The following is a 20,309-nucleotide window of genomic DNA, read 5'->3' on the forward strand; positions in this document are numbered from 1 at the left end:
ATACTAAATAATACCTTAAAACATAAAGTGCACAAATAATTATTATATAATTTAATATAAAATATTAAGTTGAGGATAGAACAAGTAATGAAATAAAAAATACAAAGAATTATTTCAAATTAATATTTTTTACAAAAAATGAATGTTTCAATGACAAAAATATATAAAACAGTGAATGTTTTAAATGACAGAAATATAAAATTAAGATACTTATAATAACAAAAGAAAAATAATACTTTTTATAACATCACACAAATTCTTCTTTAGAATCAAAATCAGATGGTACATAAGAGTGCTTATATTTTAGACAAATATTTTTCATTCTGATACACACATATAAACATTTTACATTTATGTACTACACAAAAACTTGAAAGAAAATTAAGTCTAAAAACAAAACACAAGTGAATAGGTGGAATATTGTTACCCTAGTACGCTCTGTTACTGTTTACTGTTTCATACTGCTTCAACGTCGATGAGCCACTGCCATCTCAATCTGTCAAGTAATTAACAATAAGAACGTAATAACTCTGTTGTCAATCTAAAAGTATGAAATATTTTAGAAAGACTATGTCTGGGGTGCTGTGATTATCCCATTTACCCACTTAAAGCGCGAACTTGACATTACGCCACGCCGTCACGTACCTACCAACGCCTCCATTATGATCGTCTCATTAAGTGGATCACACTGATAACGAGTTTAACATACTCGGACAAAGGCAGTTCCTTGAAGATATATTAGGTTTGATTCATATTTCTGGCTCATGCTTCAAGCATGCTAATGTTTAGATATTCTCTTATTAGAGTTTCTCAAGTCGAAAGTATTATTAGCGGCAAGAGAATTGTCTCTGAAAAAAATATTAAAAAATGCAACTTTCATATGAAAGATATCTCATTATTAAATCGATATACTTAATGAGAATAATTTATCATAAAGAAGAGAATTCATAAAACGATTTTAATATAATTCGATTCGATTCGTCGATTTCTTGAAAGAACATATTTAATTATCATAAGCGAAAATTAGGTCTTTTCTATTATGGTTTCACGATATTGCCTCTAAGTGCATTATATAATATACACTTAACGCTTGGTCTGTCCTTGGCGTTTTCATAATACAAGGCCAACGCAAAATTACAATTGACGTCGTATTGCGCGTCGGACGGAAACGCGATCAAATTTTTATCGACAACAAATTCATAGAAGTTCTGTGATATCGTATGCGATGATCGTCTATTATCGACAATAGTAGGCTGGTCATGTCAAATGTCGCGATGTGCATCCGCGATGAATATATGATATTCATCGCGGATGCGAATAAACATTTATATTTTAGTGCCTGGTTGTATTCGTAAATTTTTTCCAGTTTTTTCTATTATAGTAATAAATATATTATCTGAATTATTATCATTAATATATAATTGATATTATTATGTCATACAAAAGATATTAAGTAGATAAATAACAAGTAGATAAAAAAACAGTGACTTTTAACTTTTACTTTTTTGACCAGAAAAATGGTCGAAAACGTTATATTATACTTTTTTAAATTATACTTCTTTAAAAAAATAAAGAATAATTAGGCAATAACAACCAGCACTTATATGCTTCAACCAGGCTTATATGTTCCTTAACACTCTTATTGTTTACTTTTTTAATTGACAAATTTTTTTGTGCATTGTATCAGAATATATATTAATTATTATGACGAATGTATTACAGTATGTGTGCTTATTTTTACTCATAACACATTATACTAATGTGGTAAAATTCCAAATTGTAAAAATATCGTCGCTTGAATATCGGCTGTTATCGCCACAAAAAAAGATATAAATAATACATATGTCTACGTTGCACTTTGAATCGCAAAGTATTGTAAGTTCGAAGATAAATTTAAATCGATAATTTTAATTAATTTCGTAATAAAGATAAAACTAAATTTAGATAAAGCAAGAGATAATTTAAAAAATTAAAGCAATTAAATGTAAAAAGAAAGAAGTCTACTCGGTGCCAACTTACTTTTTTGATCCTAATTGAAAGGAAAAAGTTATTTCATCATATTCGCATAATGGAAGGAACGTGTCAAGAACTTCAAAACTTTGTTGAAATTTTGAAAATGGGATACTAACTTCAGCCGAGAAGAAAGCCGTGGTGATTTCTGAAATAACCAACTTAAGTAATGTGAAATGATTTGTTATCGCTATCACGGGAGCTAATGTGAAAGTTGAGAGATCGTGGCGTCAACGTACACAGGGGGTCTTCGATAAACTCGGCGACCCTTCGTTCTTACAGAAACTTTTGCGCGCAAAGAGCAGAAACGTATGTACAACTTTTGGGTCTCTCTGGATGATGAAACTCACAGTTTATTAATGAAATATAAAGACAGAAAAGCAAAACAAATTGAGTCAACGACCATTGTAAATAACTATTACTTTAACTGCGTCTCGCGATTTGCGAATCTTTTTCTTCCTCTCTTTCAGATATGTATAATTATGCTCGATTTAAAAAAAGAGGATAGAAGCCACAGAATAGGAATTCCTATGAATTGACTGGTTCACGTATATTATCAAACTCGATCGCGTACATGTGTAAGGAGAACCACAAGGAACATTCATGCATGCGTAATTTAATCTCCTGAGTTTGAACTTGTCTGCTTTTTAGCATAATATTCTACATTGGAATTTTTAACATTTATAATATTTTACATTGCGATTTTTAACATTTTTCCTTTTTCCGTATAATATGGCAAACGATCATATGGATAAGGCTATAAGATGACTAGCAGTGCGACATCTGTCGTTTTTTAATCATCTTTTCGTTGACTATATTCTTTCACTAAAAGATATCTTTATAACAATTTAGTCATCTTTTAGTCATCTTTTAGACGACTTTGTGCTCTCTAGGTTTTTTCATATTGGTAAAAATAATTGCCAATAAGAAAATGCAGTACTAAAAAGTTGATAAAAAATTCTAAAAAAATTCTTAGAGCTCTATATCTAGCGCACTCTGGTAGATTCGGAGATGAATTAAAACCAAAGAGAAACCTGAGAGTGGACATCCTGGTCTTTTTCGTGTACTAAACCTCGTAGGATAAGGTCCACGTTTTTATGGTTCTTTTCTATACTATTACGTTAGACAAAGACGAACGATCAACTTTGATTATTCGTCCTTATCTAATCCACGTAATAGTATAGAAAAGAATCACAAAAATGTGGATATTACCCTACGAGGATTGATACACGAAAAGGCCAAGATCTACCCTAAGGTTTTTTTCTGATTAAAGTCAACATGGCGTCTCGCGCAAAATTCAAATGATTTCTTTTAAAATACATTTTCATGAGTCGCTCAAACTAGCCATTTTAGCAACAAAAAGGATCGCATGATCAAAATTGACATTTGATATTCGTCAATTTTGACTACATAATCCTTTTTGTCACTGAAATGGTCGATTTGAAGCCACTCGTAAAAATATACCTTCATGCTAAACAATGCTAAACAATTTTATATTTTATTTTAAATATTTGAAAGTAATATTCTTATTTCAATTATATATTTGAATAAGATTATACAAACATATATACATAATTAAAATTTAAAAATATCCATCAAATATTTAAAATAAAAAATAAAGTTGTTTAACGTCGAAGCAATTTTCTCTCTTTTTAATTATTTATATTCTAATAATTACATACATAACTAAAATTAAAAAATTGCTTTTAAATAAAATATATTTTGTATGTAATAATAATAAAATAAAAGTTTTTTTAGATTTAATATTAAACAAAATAAAAATAGTATTAAAATATATTTGAAAGAGAATATGAAAATCAAAATCAAAATAAAGAAAAATAGAAATTTCGAAATATATATTACAAAATATATATTACAACTTAACAAATTGGCTATCTGCCAATTTATTAAGAGCAAGAAGAAAAGAAAGTTTTTCACATAATAAATGTAATCGAATATAAGTACAATATAAAATTAAAACAAGACTAATATATAAGAAAAATATATAAATATGAATTAAACATAAAGTTACTCGATGCACCCTGTTCTTATTCATAACGAAGCTATTCGGTGCGAACAAGGTACGTAACAAATATTAGATAATATTAGATATTAAATATAAAATATTACATATTATTTTTAACCCAAAAATTATTTAGAATATTTATTGTATTTCTTAAAATAAAATCTTCTGCTGCATTTATACTATTATTTGGATGTAAAATGCCTTGTAATATTTTTCTAATATCTTCAAAATATTTTGTTATTATGAAATCGACACATTTACAAACTATAATTTTCTTCAACAACATAATATCACATTCTAAAAATTCAAAATTAATATATATGTCAATAATTTCTCTTTAATATTTATATTTTGAAAATTGTGCCAAATATGAAATAATCGGCACATAGAAGTAAGTAACACGAACAATTGTAGCAATGCACAACTCATTTTGATGTAAAATATTAATATTTAATTGTATATCTCTTTCTATTAAGTTCACACTTTATTCGATTATATCGCTACGTTTTACACTCCAGAAAAGAGATTGTCAAGATTATTTATCTAATCGCTTGTAAGATATATAAGGCATAAATAAAGTATACAATGACTTGACGAGAAATTACAACGAGATATATGGCTGTGTACCAAAATTCATTGCCAGTGCTGAAAATCTATAATGTACGCAATGTAAACTGTAGACTTTTGTTATCGCTAGCAGTGAATTTTGGATACAGCCATATGGAAAATTGGGCACGAAATTCGAGCAGACAAATCTCTAAATTAATCAGTAATTATCTCGAAGAATGGACGTTACTCGTTTTGTTTTTACGGTAATATCTCGGCAGCAGGGAACATTTGTGTCGGTGTGCACTCGTACATTCGTAAGTGGCCACGCGCCGTGCTCGGATCGGACCGGCGCGGCGCGTGACCGATGCGTGCGATAACGCGATTCCGACGATCGTGACGCGCGTGTAAATTTTAGTGTACACGACACAAAATTCGCGTGTGGATTCTCACGGATATTCAGATACTTAACATACTTAATGAGTAATAAAGAAGAGACAGCACGTTCTAACGCAGAGATTGCTCGCACTTTCATTTGTCGATCTTTGCTCGGCCGCGTGATATGAACAAATTAACGATGACACGGCGACGGAAGTGCTACATTTGCAAAGCGAAATCTTTTACGTAACGGAATTTTCCTCGCATACGGTCATTCGGATCTAATTAATCCGAGATTCTTTGTCTTTGTTTGTTTGTTTGTAGGAATCTTTTCAAGGGAAAAAAGTCTATTTTATGATAATTAAAAGACATTTATTAAAACGTGACTGAAAAACAACACAACTTTGACACGTTAAAACGAAATAGCTCTTAAATTTGAAAACTATTTGGGTTGTATCTGAGCTTTGTCTAGATTCGAATAAAAATATGCGTGAATTTTGACATGAAAAAAATTAAGTTAGTATACATCTCTCTCTCGTTAAATATTATTTCTCTAAACCTTTACCTTAGTAGCAATTTATCAACGATACATTCGATGTTATTATGCTATTAAATGTTAGGGATAGGTATATTGAGCCAATATTGGATCAATATTATACCAATAAATTGTGCTACTAGGGATTAGATAGAAATTGTGCTACTAAACTCTCTTTTCGATTCAGTCATAACTGTATATAGACATAAAAGTATCAAAACGAATCTCGAGAGAAAGTATAATTTCTATAAAATTATATATTAATATTTGTGAAAAATCAAGGGCGAGCGTTAATTATGATTACTGTTATATTATAAGTTACTTAAACTTTTAATATATATAACATATATATATATACTTTATATTAATTTTATAATTATACAAAATTAATATTATATAAAATTATATAAAGTTAATGAAGTATATTAAAAATATAATTTTATTATTTTATAGATACAAAATTTTCTGATCATACATTACTTTTGCTACTACTATTTAATCCCATTAAAACGAGAAGCGAAAAAGGTGGAGAATCATAATATTTTTAAATAGACTCATTTCGAAAGTCATGGATTCAATTTCGCGGAATCAATTCTCGGTGTTGATTACGTTAACAATCCGCCTACTCTTTGCATATTCTCGCTGCTGCGATAATCCGCGATCTTCTCGCGGAGATGAATCAGCGCTCAGACAAAAACGAGGATCTTCTCGGAAGAATCTCACGAGAGATGTGGCGTTCCTTATCGTTGTTGCTCCACCGTCTGCGCCTCGCGACTCTATTATTATATTATACTAACACGCACGACGAAGGGCACGAAACTCGATCTACGACAAAATTGGATCTGTGACGGCTATCGCCTTTCTTCCCGAGAACTCGACGTGTGTCGGAACTGATGCCGGTGGTGGTGGTGTTAAGTATACGTCTCGCACGTGCACTAATCGTGCAGATAAAAAATATCTTTTGCTATATAATAGAGAAAGAGGGAGGACAGAGAGATGCTCCTCTCTCTCTGCCGCCACCAAAGTCCAAATAGTACTATTTGTATTCTTTCACAGGTTCATTATATTATTGTGATAAGAATTGACGAAGTTAACAATCAAAAGAGCGAATTAGTGTTAATATGATATAGTTAATATTAAATATAATCAATTAAAGAAAGAATTATATCGTATATAATCATGTATATTTTATTTCATAACTTTAGTTATTTAAAAGAAAAAAAAATATATACGAGTATATATACTTATATTTTGTATATTGTACATATATTCTTTTAAAAATAAAAGTAGCAAATAAAATATACGATTTTATATACGATCAAATATAAATAAAAAAATAAATTATCATATATATGCAATATATTTTTGTTAGACACAAGACTAAAATTAGTATAAATTATATTTTTATTATATATACACAATATATATAAAACTTGATTTCTGTATACACTAAAAACAGTCTGATAATAATAATTAATTCTACGTGATAGTTACTATAAAGCTTTGATGAAATAATTTTAATTAAATGTTCGATTAATATAACCAAAACCAATTAACTTTATTTTTCTAAATATTACCTGTTACTTTTTTAACGGTTGGTTACTATTATTATGTTTAACCAGTTTAACCTTCAAACCGTACACCTCCCTTGAGCACTTAATGGTACACAGGTGCGAATTGGGATTTGACATTTTTAATTACAAGTCTCTCTTGAGGATTACAACAGAAATTTCTTTAAAACCACTTTTTCCTGAGGTATAATTTTCTCACAAATCTAATGGTATCACTCAAATTTAATGAAAAGTATATTTAATATCCTTTTTATCCCTAATATCATATTTAATGTAGTGGGGATAAGCTGTGGCAACTATTCATGCGCAACTGTCAGCAAATTGAAAATTTTCGTGGTGCTAATTTGCATTAGTGTACGGTTTGAAGGTTAATAATATTTATTAAATATTGCACCAATATATTAAAAATACATTTAGTACTATAATCACCAGACTTTTTTTCAGTGATGTTGAGAGGAATCGTATCTACTATTTATTTGTGCAAAGGATGGAAATAAATAAAAATCATTGTGTTTTTTAATATATCGAGATATCGACATTTGTAAGCTTATGGAATATAAATGTAGAAAGTGGAACCAATTCCTTTTAATTTATATGCTTTCTACAAAATGTCATTATCGCATGACTGCATTAACGGATGAATTGAAATATCACGATCTGTTGGACTTCTATAATAATGTTGCGTATAAAAGAATGTACGATCGTTGAACAAAAAAAAATGATTTATTCAAATCAATATTTTACTTTTTTGTTCAGATATATAGAATTGGACAAAACATATCAATTAACGATCGTCTGTTTTTTTGCAATATCATTGCCCCCACCAAGTTCTTCTTTGTCTATGTTTCTCTAATTTTCTTAATTAAGTTCTTTATTCTTCTGAACACGATTTAAATCGTGTTATGTAATATAAAATGATGATATTCGGGACGGACTCCCATAATCTCGACGCTGATACTTTTTGCTTAACCTTGAGACGTGTCTAAAAATATAACATTTAACACTGCATGATTGTACAACATACGTGCGTTATTTTAATAATTATAATATAACGTACCTCTTTGTCATCAATCAATCCAATTGATAATTAAATAATAAATAGATAATTAAAGGATTTTTATATAAAGGACTTTATAAGTTAAAATAATAGAATAATAGGACAAATGAAAATCAAGCATTGTAGTTAGTGTGCATAAACTCAAATTTAAAATATATTATTATTATATTAACTTAAATTAGGTATACATTATACAAATAAGAATTTGTTTTGGGCTCAATTTCGAGCCGTTTTCAACTTCGAAAATCATACTAGTAGTTACATTGTTCGATAATGTTGTATACGCTCACATGAATTCCAGTGAGAACCAGGGATGCCGAAAAGGTAAAATATATGAAACGTTCGGATTCCTATTTGTAATCTGTAATTTAAATTAATGATAACACAATATGTGAATTTTAGTTTATGCGCACCATTATAACTACAGCATGTAATTCTTACCTTCACTATTGTTCTATTATTTAAACAATAGGAATAATGAATGTCTAATTACCAATATTTTTCTAAACTGTTATGTCTTATTGTCTCATTTCAAAGAAACGGGAAAGAAGAGAAAAAGTTATTGAATTTTCCCACCGTAGATTATTTACAGAAAGCACAAACTGTTCTATTCTTTTTAAAACAGCGTCGCCGTTTGAAGCTTAATATTTCAAAAATAATCGATAATAATAATAATAATAATAATATCGTTCAACTTCTATAATGTTCAGCCGCCCCATTATAATCATTATTTCGTTGCAAATTAAAGCGGATTCGAGGCGGGTTTAAAATAAGGGTCTAAAATTAGGCTAACAATAAAGAATGCCGCTGGCGACTCAAAGCGATTAGAAGCCTTAGAAATCAGAGTGTGTGCCTACCTTTACTAATGTCGATTTTGGCATCCGCGAGAGCTAGGCAATGCGCGTCGCGGAGGACATTCCGCACTGTATTCGGCTTAGGCGCAAAGTCTGGATCATCCGCATCGAAGGACACGCTTTCCTCAAATTCCGTCAACGTTGTAGCCTCTGTCACACTTCGTCGATGCATCGTGAGAACGAAGAACACGATGCGGATACCTCGGGCTGTCTAAAACATTGCGGGCAAGCAAGCCGTAAAAATACATATCATCCATACTTGCGGAATTGTAAAGTTCAAAATCGTTTTGCTACGGGTTTTCATTATGACACGGAGGACTACATAAAATATCACATATGTGCACACTTTTTATCGTGTATAACTCTAATTATTCGAGTACTCAAAGTTGGATACAAATTCACTGAAAAAAGTCTGGTGATAAGTAACTACCAGACGTTTCTTATTTAGCGTATTGGTGCAATATTTAATAAAAATTGTCGAACAAAATAATAATTAGAAAAGTAAGATAATACCCACAAACAAAACACAAACTGATAGTAACATTACATCAATGTTATAATTTTTTACTCAACAATATAACTGTATATACAACTTATATTACATATTATATTATATACAACTGTTATATTATACAACATGTTATATTATATTTATTGTATATTAGTAAATATATATAGGAAATTATAATATTGATGTAATGTTAGTTTGTATTCCGCGGAATATTAAAAAAATTAAAATTAAAGTTTAATCTCCTATACAGCACAGATGATCTCAGCAATATTGTAGCAATATTACTGCATTCTAGTAATAAATTGGAGCAATGATGCGCCACAAGCTTCTGTGCTTATGGTTTATATTAACCAAACATTTGGTTGCAATTAATTTACTAAAGCTTTAGTAATTATTTCATTTAAGCTTGATTATTATTACCAAACTCTTTTTCAATATGCATTTTATGCCATCCGTCACGATGCAATCATTTTGACTCTTTTGCCGAGATCAAACTAGCAGTAAGCAACCTGAAGTTGGCGGTATGTCGCGCGATTACAGGATTATACAGGGTGTTTCCAAATTAAATGGCAAAACTTCGGGAGCGTGTAGAGGAGTAAAAAACTAAGAAAAAAAGTCCTATAGACATATGCTCCTTTTTGCTTTGTTTCGCAGGAAATCACGAAAAAAGAAAAAAATATATTTAATTTATTATTTTAATTATTTTATTTATAAACTTTTTAATGAAGATTTTGTTCGAAATGTGCACCTCTTGCAGCAATACAAGCATTGCATCTGTCAAACACGGCTCTTGTAGCAGCCAGGCACTGTTCTTGCGATATTCTGTTCGCTGCAGCTACGATACGATTTCTCAAATGTTGCTCTGATTGAATAGGCGAAGAATAAACTTCTTAATTTCTCTGAAACGGAGCAAAAACGAGCATATGTCTATAGGACTTTTTTTCTTAGTTTTTTACTCCTCTACACGCTCCCGAAGTTTTGCGATTTAATTTGGAAACACCCTGTATATGCAAATTGCGTAGCGATAATAATTATTACCTGTAATCTACAACGATAATGCGAATGTGTATCACGTCGACATGTTCAGCTCAACTTGTCGTTGCCGTCACCTTCGCGACATTCACTATCGATTTCATGAAAGATTCGGAAAGCCGTTCTCTTTTCTCTCTCTCCTTCTTTTTCGTTGATCTGCACGCGACGACAAGCAGTGGTCGACTGACACCTGATGTACGTTATCGCGCGGAAAAATCGTCATGAATGGCCTCGCTGACGAATGGCGCGCGGCCAACTTCAAGACGATGTCATGACGTTCAAAGACATGAAATTTAGTCGCTATTCATCTTTCTTTCAAGGATTTGCGATTTGCAAGATCGATAAGAATAACTTATTCGTAAATCTATCTTTTTTAAAAATCTCTTCAAGTTCACGTTTTGGTAACAAAAAGATTATTATGATAGCTTCGTGGCTTTATAATGCACATATTGTCGTATTGTTAATGTTGTTACCAACAATTGGCACACTCTGAGACGCTACTGCGTATTTTAATTTTTCAAAATTTTCAGAAGGAATTGTAGTATGTCAGGCTGTGGGTGAAGGAAAGCAATACACCGAAATTATTAAATAAATTCTTTGCATTACATATCCAGACGATAAAAAGTGTCTAAAATCTAAAATCACTAGTGTCTAAAATCGGTCAGTGTTTAAAATAGACACTTTTTATCGTCTGGGTAATGCAAAGAATTTATTTAATAATTTCGAAACGTACACTGCGTTGCAGGCGCACTCTGATGCGAGGTTTACAATAGAAGTTGCAGCGGTCGTAGAGTCTTAAGTCGTAGAAAATTAACCAATCACAATCAAATATGAAAAAAATAATCGACTCTGATTGATCAATTTTCTATGACTTAAGACTCTACCGATGCGACTTCTATTGTAGCCCGCATAAGACGCTACTGCGGTCTTCTTACTTTTTGAAAATATGAATTTTTCAGTGACACTGTAGTATGTCATAATGTGAGTGGTGAGAAAGCAATACATATCGCATGTAATACAAAGGATTCGTTTAATAAAGTAACTTCAGAATGTATATCATATTCTATGCGCTCGTCAACGACTGAAAATCACAATTTACAGAGTCGCTTGGTTAAAAAAAAACCAGAAGAAAAAGGATCTTATCTTACAAGCTTGTAAAAAAATCTTACAGAATAGAAAGAAAAATAGCCAATTTTGCTTCTATATATGTATATAAGCATTGCATATATTTCATACAAAAATGACACATCTTAGTTACTACTTCTGTGGAATTATGCAAAATTCAACGATTAATAATATATCTTACATATTTGATAACATTAAATTGATTGAAAAGCTTGCATATGTCTTTTCCTGCTATTATCTTTGTTATTCTTTATATAGAGTCATATGAAAAATATAAAAGATTTTCTTTGGTCGATAAAATATTCTTCTTATTTTATTAGCATATTATAACTAATATATAATTAACAAAAAATATAAATGCTTAGACAATGTACTGTTGTTTTAGAATTGTCTATATTACTTTAATATAATCTAAATTATACTGTATTCTCACAATCAGTATGTAATCAGGACGCGTAACGAAAGAAAATTATATATACATATATGTATTATATGTATATATATATAAATTTCTTCTTTAAATTTATCTTCTTTATTATCTTTAAACAATGTTACTATATTTTTATTTTATCGCGAAAAAAAGAATACTCGTAAAAACTGAATTGCAAAGATCTTTGTAACATCTAAAATATTAATATTATTAAAATATTAATCTATTAACAAAGAAAATAACTACGCAGCTGGAACACGAGATTGTACAAAAATAATTTATAAGTAATATATCAATTATAGTACATATTGTACTGTTATGTATTGGATGCGTTTATCCGTTCTTCGTACGCATTCCAAAGTTCTTTTTTGTATTCTAAAGTGGCCTTTAGATAACCGTTATGTGCCTCCGTGATACCCCTGCCAACGACTGCTAAATCAGCTCCCGCATTAATAACCGATTGCGGATCGTTGTATTGCTGGCCTAGCCCGTCTACACTTTTGGCAAGCTTGACACCAGGTGTCAACTGGAGTAATCCAGGTTGCGCTGAGAGATTGGATTGGCATACGAATCCTACCACCAAATCGGAGGCTTCCTCTGCCATTAAAACTGCATTCTTTAGATAATCACCGGTCGTCAATGCACCTTTACACGACATCTCGGCGACTAAAAAAATGCCACGGGGCTCAGTGATATTATCTAAACTTTTCTTCAGTGCGTCAACGACAGATGCCCCTGCTATCGGATGTACCGTAATCAAGTCGGCCCATTCGGCTATCTTATAAAAGCCGTGTCTGTATTGTAACGATACCGTGTTGCCGATATCGCCAAACTTGCGATCCTCCATCAATAAAAATCTGTGCTGCTTCGCTAGTTCTTTGAGTCGAAGAATAAAGTTTTCGTTAAAGTCTTCTATAATATCTACGTGAGTCTTCAGTACGGCGATATAAGGTCCCGCTATGTTTGCTAATTCCAAAATCGCATCCATTTTCGTTAGGTCTGCCGCCAAACAAAGATTAGTTTGCTTTGATTCCATTAGTTCCAATAGTTTTGAGGCCAATGAATTTGTTGTTAATTTTGCGCGTTTACTGTATGACAGTTTCAATCTGTCATCTGGCACACCTATAAGCAACAGATATTAAGTTGATAAAATTACAATAATAATAAAATGTGTTATATACTATATATATATATATATATGTATACACACATCTATTCATATATATTTACAATAGAACTTTGTTTACTTGAATATGTCAAAGGATAAGAAAGAATTATCTGACAATCATGGTTCAGATAACAAAGGTTCATTAGCTTTTCTCTTTATCAGTGCTTACATTAGTCCTGATAGTAAAAGTTGAAGTTCAGAAAACAGGAACACTGAGCAAGTCGAGCTCTCGAGCTCCTATTATCTGGCGCCATATTCTGATAATAACTCGACTATGAGTTTGTATATTTGGGACTGATTGTGAGATATTTGAAATTTGTTCATATAAATGGAATGCAGATAAACAGAGTTTTATTATACTCTATACATATAAGCATATAAGTCATAAATTAGAATGTAGTAACATATAAATCATAAAATATATGTATTACAAATAATTTACCTTGAACAGAAATGCTCGGTGCCCGATTTGCTACCAAATAATTATCAACATCTTTGACTGTTTCAGGTGTGATCTTTCCAGCCTCTAGAAGATACTTTATAAGCTGCGTAATCATGAACAAACTCTTAACTTTAATCTCGTGATTTTCAAGATTCTTTTTGCCACCTTGCTGCCTATCGATTAGCACATAAGCTTCTGTCACATTTAGATTTTCCTTCTTCAAGACATCAACGGTTTCTAGAATACTGCTGCCACTCGTAATAACATCCTCAATAATCACGCAGTTTTCACCAGGTAAGAAAATACCTTCAATTAACTTCTTTGTGCCATATGACTTCGCCTCTTTTCTCTTCATTAACATGGGAATATTCTCTTCTACTGATATCAGAGTAGTTAATGGCAATGCGGTATATGGGACACCACAGATTCGAGACACTTTTGCAGGATCGTCCACCAATGTCCATAGAGCTTTTGCCAATTTCAACTACGATAAAAAAATAAACATCATATACATTAACATGACACATAAGATCGAATTTCGCTAAACTTCAATTAACTTAATTGACAAACCCACTTACAGCAAAATTTTTGATTGTATAATCTATTGTCTTTAATTTTTTTCTATATATCAAAAATTAACATTTTCATTCATCTTAAAAAAAGTATTATTACTTAATAAGTTAACTATAGTCAAGATAATCTTATATTATCCATTTCTCTACCAATGTAGATTAATTTTGATCTCGGATCAATTTACTTTTCATCTTTTCCTAGTTCTAAAAATTAGAAAAATATGAAGAGTAAATTTAATCAAGATCAAAGTTAATTTACATTGGCAGAGAAACGACATATAAATCAAAATGCTCATATATAATTACCATTAATTTCGGATGAGAAATCACCATACGCAGATCAAAGTATACCGGCGTTGTTAGACCAACTTTTGTCTTGAACTCTCCGAATTTCACAGCTTGTATATCATACAGCTCAACGGCCAATTCTTTCAAAAACGCTACCATTTTGTCTGTAATCATAGCGACGGTTGATTAAAATAAATTTCCACGTTACACATTTGCCGGTGGCTGTAAGACAAGTAGTTAAAAAATTTTAATGTCATCAAACATCATCAAACATAACCTTTGTTTTTTACGATTCAGAGAGTCACTTTTTCGTCTTCTATGTTGATCTCGTCTCGACACTCGAACTACTTCGTACTCGAAGATGATCAGTACGACAATTTGACGAGTCTTCGTCAATTTATACGTGCACCAAACTTTTTCAAGAACGTCACGTGACTCATGTGTGTTCCCTGTGTCCAGTACTGTCTCCTTCTTGTGAATTGATAGCTCCCGCGATACGGTCAGTATCCAATGTGTGTTCAGTACTGTGAATGGAATCGTCCACTAGGATACTAAGCGCCTCTATGGCCGGTACAGTCAGTTCTAAATTGTGGGGTTCCAGAATTATTCTTTTCAACTGAACTTAGGTCTGTTTTTTATTCCTACATTAGAACTCTCTTTCTCGCTTTCTTCGTCAAATATCAAACATATCTATCTCACTTTAAATTTCAAAAGTATAAATGTTTCATGCATGAATATGTATAAATATGTATAAACATACATAACACGTATAAATATTCATGAACATATATAATTATATGTATATGAAATATGTCCATGAATGCTCATTACATCCTTCTTTCTTTTGTAAAATTACTGTTTAGTGTAACAGATCAATAATAATAATAATGTGAAAAAAAACATTAAAAATAAAGGATAATTTTCGCACTATTTGTTTTTAAAAAAATCAAGTTTGGAGAAATGTAAAAAAATTGCTTATATAAAATACATCACTTTTTCTTTTGTAAAATTACTTTTTATTGTAATAAAAATAATAATAATGATGCGAAAATCATTTCTTCCCTCCCTTTCTTTCATTTTTGATATATGCATGAAATATTATTGAAATTATTAAAATGACTAAATTATTAAAAAAGATTAGATTATTATAAAGGAACAGGAAGCAATGAGTTATACAATGTAGTATTACATTTACAGTAACACAAATATATTTTATTTTTATTTGAAAACAACAAACATATCTCTAGAGATCGCGGCGCGATCCTCGCGCGATCGCAAAATGCATACTTTGCAAGTGTCAATGTGTGTTATGTGTTTGTGCGCGTTGGACATTCTGTATCTCATTAATACACCTGCTCAAGTATGCTAATAATATTAATAACCACGACCTCCCCTGACTTCTTCGCAAAAACGAATAGCGAAATATACATACGAGATATTCACATAAAATTTAAAGAATGAAATGAAAATTCAATAATAATAATTATTATAATTTTGTAATGTTTTTTTTTTCAAACATATCTTAAGTAAGTTTCTTTTTATTTCCAAATTGTATTTTCTAAATATTTTAGTCGATTACGATCGCTTTTCACTTTTTGTTTTCCTATTATTTATATAATTTTTGCACACAAATCAGCATATAATTAATAATTGCGAAGATAAATGAAATCTTAATAACTGTAGATGTCAACATTCAACTGATAACAATCCCTTTAATTAATTATCATCAAAAATACGGCTATATAAATTATTATGAGACATGGGAAACCTCATATTCTATATGTATGTAATAAAAATTTTATAGAATGCAAAATATAATGCAATTGTAAATTAACTAAATACGAGAAGCGTCACTTGATGGTCAAAGATAGATGTTGAACTAATATACGTATTCTTATTTAAATGAATTTATTTCAGAAATATGATTGCGCGCCGTTACTGTCGGACTTTCAACGCAATCCATCTAAAACATTAATAATCCCTCCAAATTTAATCTTAAAAAAAACTGTAATAAACTTATTGCGAAAAATATTACTCGGCTGGCGCTGAAAGTTCGAGAGCAACGGCGTGCAATCATATTTCTGAAATAAATTTATTTAAATAAAAATACGTATACGTATCAGTTCAACATCTAACTTTGACTGTCAAGTACCGTTTCTCGTATTTAATTGATGTACTTACATAAAACGGTCTTAATTCCAATCTTATTATTTTAAATTAAGCTGTGCATCTACATGAAAGTTTTTTCCTTTTTTTATCTGGAGCTTGACAAATACTTGTATTTATAACAAAATTGTGGATATGTATCTAAAACCTTTATAGTTTTTTGAAGTAAAAATATTTGGTAAAAATGGTCACGGAAAAAACAGTTTTGTGGAAATATTTACATATTTAACTAAATACAGATCTGAAAATAATTACGCGCGTTGGATCATTAAAATTAATATATAAGTCGTTCAAAGCACGATGATAATGTAATGCTACAAAAAGTTTCGACATTTTAGTAACTAGTTTAAGCGTTCAATTGAAGTAATAATTATTTTGATAGTCCAACATAATTATTTTTAGATCTATATTTAATTAAATTTTTAGATAGTTCAACATAATCGTTCTTTCTGTGTTCATTTGTCATTGTAGTGTTCATTGCCTTCACTTTTGGTTTGTAGGCCGTTACATGGTAAGATAAAACTATCTTGCAGTATTTTGGCTATTAAAAAATCTATTAAATTTATTAAAAAATCATTATAATAATCTTCTGTCTTCAAGGCTTATCTTAAATCTGTCTTCTGCGGATTCTTCGTATCATTGGGCCGCCAGTGCGTTGAATTTTTTATAGTATCATCGACTTGTTAATAATATAAATTTTTCAAATTAATCCAAATTGAGTTAATGTGCATAGATCCTCAATACACAAGTCGTTCTTTGTTGCCTTAATATTAAGAATCCTTGATTCTATATAGAATGTCGCACAGTAATTTCTTCATTACATTAGCTGTTCAAAGGAAGAAACGTGTATGACTAAATTCATGACTTGTAAATTGCATTTTAAACGTAAAACCGCATTTGAATTATAAATCTACTTAAGGTTACATATTCAAAATAACCTTTGCAAGTTCCGGACATACGGTATTCACAATCGTTTCTTGATTAATAAGTATTTCTTGTTTATGTATACTTACCCGCAAAAAATCCGGGTTTCTACTGTTAGTATTAAAAAATGTAATAGAAATATGTTACTGGATTACAAAAATTTACTAAATGCCCCAACTAGGATAGTTTCTTAAAAAGAATATATAATGTATATTTAAATAAATATTCATTGAGAAACAATTGTAATACCATCCATTGTCTACTTTTGCTCCGAACACGTTATACGTCCATAAACTTTCCATGTGGAATCCGTATATTACATTCGATTAGATTAAATAAGTCACTATTCTACACTATCTTTTTTTCCTTTTTTTCTCAGCTCAACGCGTTTTTGTGCTTTTGCTTTGAGCACGAACCTAACGCTTTCAGACTCTAACGCTTATAAGATCTAAGTACAATTATAATATAATTAATTTCAATTCTCAATGGCCAAGTCGATTGGACTCTAATTTGATATAATAATAAATTTTCTACTCCACTACTAGTTTTTCCCCAAAATTCGTATATAAACCCTGCTAAAATTACGCCGATCATTCCTGACGCAACCGGGTGGCCGCAACCGAGACATACATATTTATTAGATACTTTTGTAAAGAAGTCCATTCCTATTTTTAATATAATATTACTTTACATTAATGAGTTTGGAGTTGTCCTAACGATTGGTTTATATGATTTTTATACATTGGATGAGAGATGAATATATGAATATGTATAAATTTTAATTGTTAGTATTTTAGTATTTTAATAGCGTTATGTCTGTGTGATAAATATAGATCCTACTGAGTTCGGTTGGCCACCCACGTTCCTATTATAATTTAACTTATCAGAAAATTGTATCAAACATTTTTCAAGAAATTTGTAAAAAATATGTAAAAGAAACTGACGTGTTCTAATGCTGATTTTAATGATATATTAGAAATAAAATCTTAGTATGCAATTGATGGCTTATGGCTTATAAGAAAAAATAATAAAAATAAAAAAATTATTTTAATTATTTAAAAAATTATATATATAGATATTCTTCTTTTCTTTATAATAATTTAAGTAAATGATAAATAATTTCAATAAAATTGATTATTTTATTTTTATGTAAGTATATATATTAAGTTAATATTTAATATTTGGAACAATAAATATGTCAATAGATATAACATTTAATGTCCAAGATCCGCAAAGTTAATTGACATTTTAAGTGAAACAATTTATATAAGAACTATAATTAATTTTTACTTAATATTTTATATAAGATTTCAAATATCGTTTTATATAATTTATAATAATAACACTTACAAAATTGGTAGAAGAGCACGTCAGATTCTTTGTGCTCTCTTAACATTGTCTACAAAAAATCGTTATTCGAAAAAGAGAAGAACAAACGGGTGATTTCTGATTTCGTTGAGAATTCATTGACAACAGTTTTTATCGTTAAAAGAAATGTTACTTTCAATGTCGGAAGTAAATCGTTATCGACAAATCTGATGTTTTGCCCTATAAAAGAGATCTTACGACTATTCGTTTATTTATCTAATTTGAGGAAAATTGTTGCATTGAGGCCTCTGTACATTTGGCGCATCGTCAGCGTTAATATTATTTTTAGGAATTATCAATCAATTTTTACGTGTGTGCGTTAGTTAAATATTCCTTCTGAAATCGTCGTTAAAAGTGTATTTTGATGGAAAAACTATTATGTATTTTGTGTTTATAATTTCCTCGTAATTAGTTGAAACGAAAAATTTTTATATAGTATATATATATACATATATAACGATGCTGACAAAAATATTTCTGTTAGCATAATAACAATCGAGATTTATCAATTAATATTCAGTGGTAGAAAAAATTACAAGTAAATGTGAAATATTTCTAAAACGGCTACATAAAATAGACATCTAAGTTGCACGAATAATTACAGACTGTGCCTCAACAATAACTATCGTAATACAATAACAAATTCCGATAATATCGTAATAGGATTAATAATTTAATAATTATTTTAAGTCTTGTGCTTTAACGACTGTTACATAACGGTATATTGTTCTTTGAAAGACAAAGTTTAAATATATAATTACGTCCAAATTATATAAATTTAAAGCATTAAAATATGATACGTTAAATATAATATATCTAATAATTTCAGCTGACGATTTAGCAAAAAATAATATTCGTTAGTCTGATAATCATTATACAATAGTGCAATTCTTAAAGTTCACAAACTAGCATATATAAGTGGTTCTGTAACATCTTTTAGCTATTAGACTCCTCAATTTCGTATTCTCAAAAAGCTGAAAAATAAATACCTGTTCCGAAGAATATTTGGTTTATATAAGTAATTGATGTTAGTTATTGATGTTAGTTATGCAACACTGTCTGCAAATTAAAATTAAAAAAAAAACACAATACATTAATATGATATTTAATATCTAATTAGAAGTAAAATAATCGAAAAACGTCGATCGTTTATTGAATGGTTTTGTTAAAAAAAAATAGGCCTATTGTGAGAAAACACGCGATCATAATTATAAATGACTTATAAAGAAATTATTAACATTAAATAATTAGAATCATTTAGATCAATTGACAAAGATCAAAGTTATATATTTTATAAAGATTTTGG

At 29.9% G+C, this 20,309-nt stretch overlaps 2 protein-coding genes across 3 annotated transcripts in view; both read right to left on the reverse strand.

The window, feature by feature from the left end:
- Positions 1-10,693, reverse strand: part of Pino (Pinocchio) — a 51,982-nt gene extending 41,289 nt beyond the window's left edge. Inside the window, exons 1-2 of one of the 2 annotated variants that reach the window (XM_018462769.1) lie at positions 10,527-10,693; positions 8,981-9,184 (exon numbers count right to left, since the gene is read on the reverse strand). In XM_018462769.1, the coding sequence (XP_018318271.1) occupies positions 8,981-9,149 (169 nt within the window). In that variant the 5' untranslated portion in view covers positions 9,150-9,184; positions 10,527-10,693. Of the gene's footprint in view, positions 1-8,980; positions 9,189-10,526 lie in introns of both variants that reach the window. The other variant, XM_018462768.1, reaches the window with a different exon arrangement.
- A 1,698-nt stretch (positions 10,694-12,391) lies between these two features.
- r-l (rudimentary-like) lies at positions 12,392-15,051 on the reverse strand. Its single transcript, XM_018462532.1, has 4 exons — positions 14,823-15,051; positions 14,564-14,709; positions 13,686-14,169; positions 12,392-13,197 (listed from the first exon to the last, which is right to left on the reverse strand). Exons 2-4 carry the CDS (start codon positions 14,702-14,704, stop codon positions 12,392-12,394), a joined length of 1,431 nt encoding a protein of 476 aa, XP_018318034.1. The 5' UTR covers positions 14,705-14,709; positions 14,823-15,051.
- Positions 15,052-20,309: the final 5,258 nt, after the last annotated feature.

Source organism: Mycetomoellerius zeteki, unplaced genomic scaffold, assembly GCF_001594055.1.
Source record: "Mycetomoellerius zeteki isolate Tzet28-1 unplaced genomic scaffold, Tzet1.0 scaffold145, whole genome shotgun sequence".
In the NCBI taxonomy this organism is placed as follows: Eukaryota; Metazoa; Arthropoda; class Insecta; order Hymenoptera; family Formicidae; genus Mycetomoellerius; species Mycetomoellerius zeteki.

Excerpts from the sequence above, each read along its gene's own strand:
- r-l (XM_018462532.1), bottom strand. The coding sequence starts at position 14,704 with ATGGTAGCGTTTTTGAAAGAATTGGCCGTTGAGCTGTATGATATACAA. Across the intron at positions 14,170-14,563 it reads TTTCTCATCCGAAATTAATG|TTGAAATTGGCAAAAGCTCT; the intron begins GTAATTATATAT and ends TTTTTATCGTAG. Across the intron at positions 13,198-13,685 it reads ACCGAGCATTTCTGTTCAAG|GTGTGCCAGATGACAGATTG; the intron begins GTAAATTATTTG and ends TGTTGCTTATAG.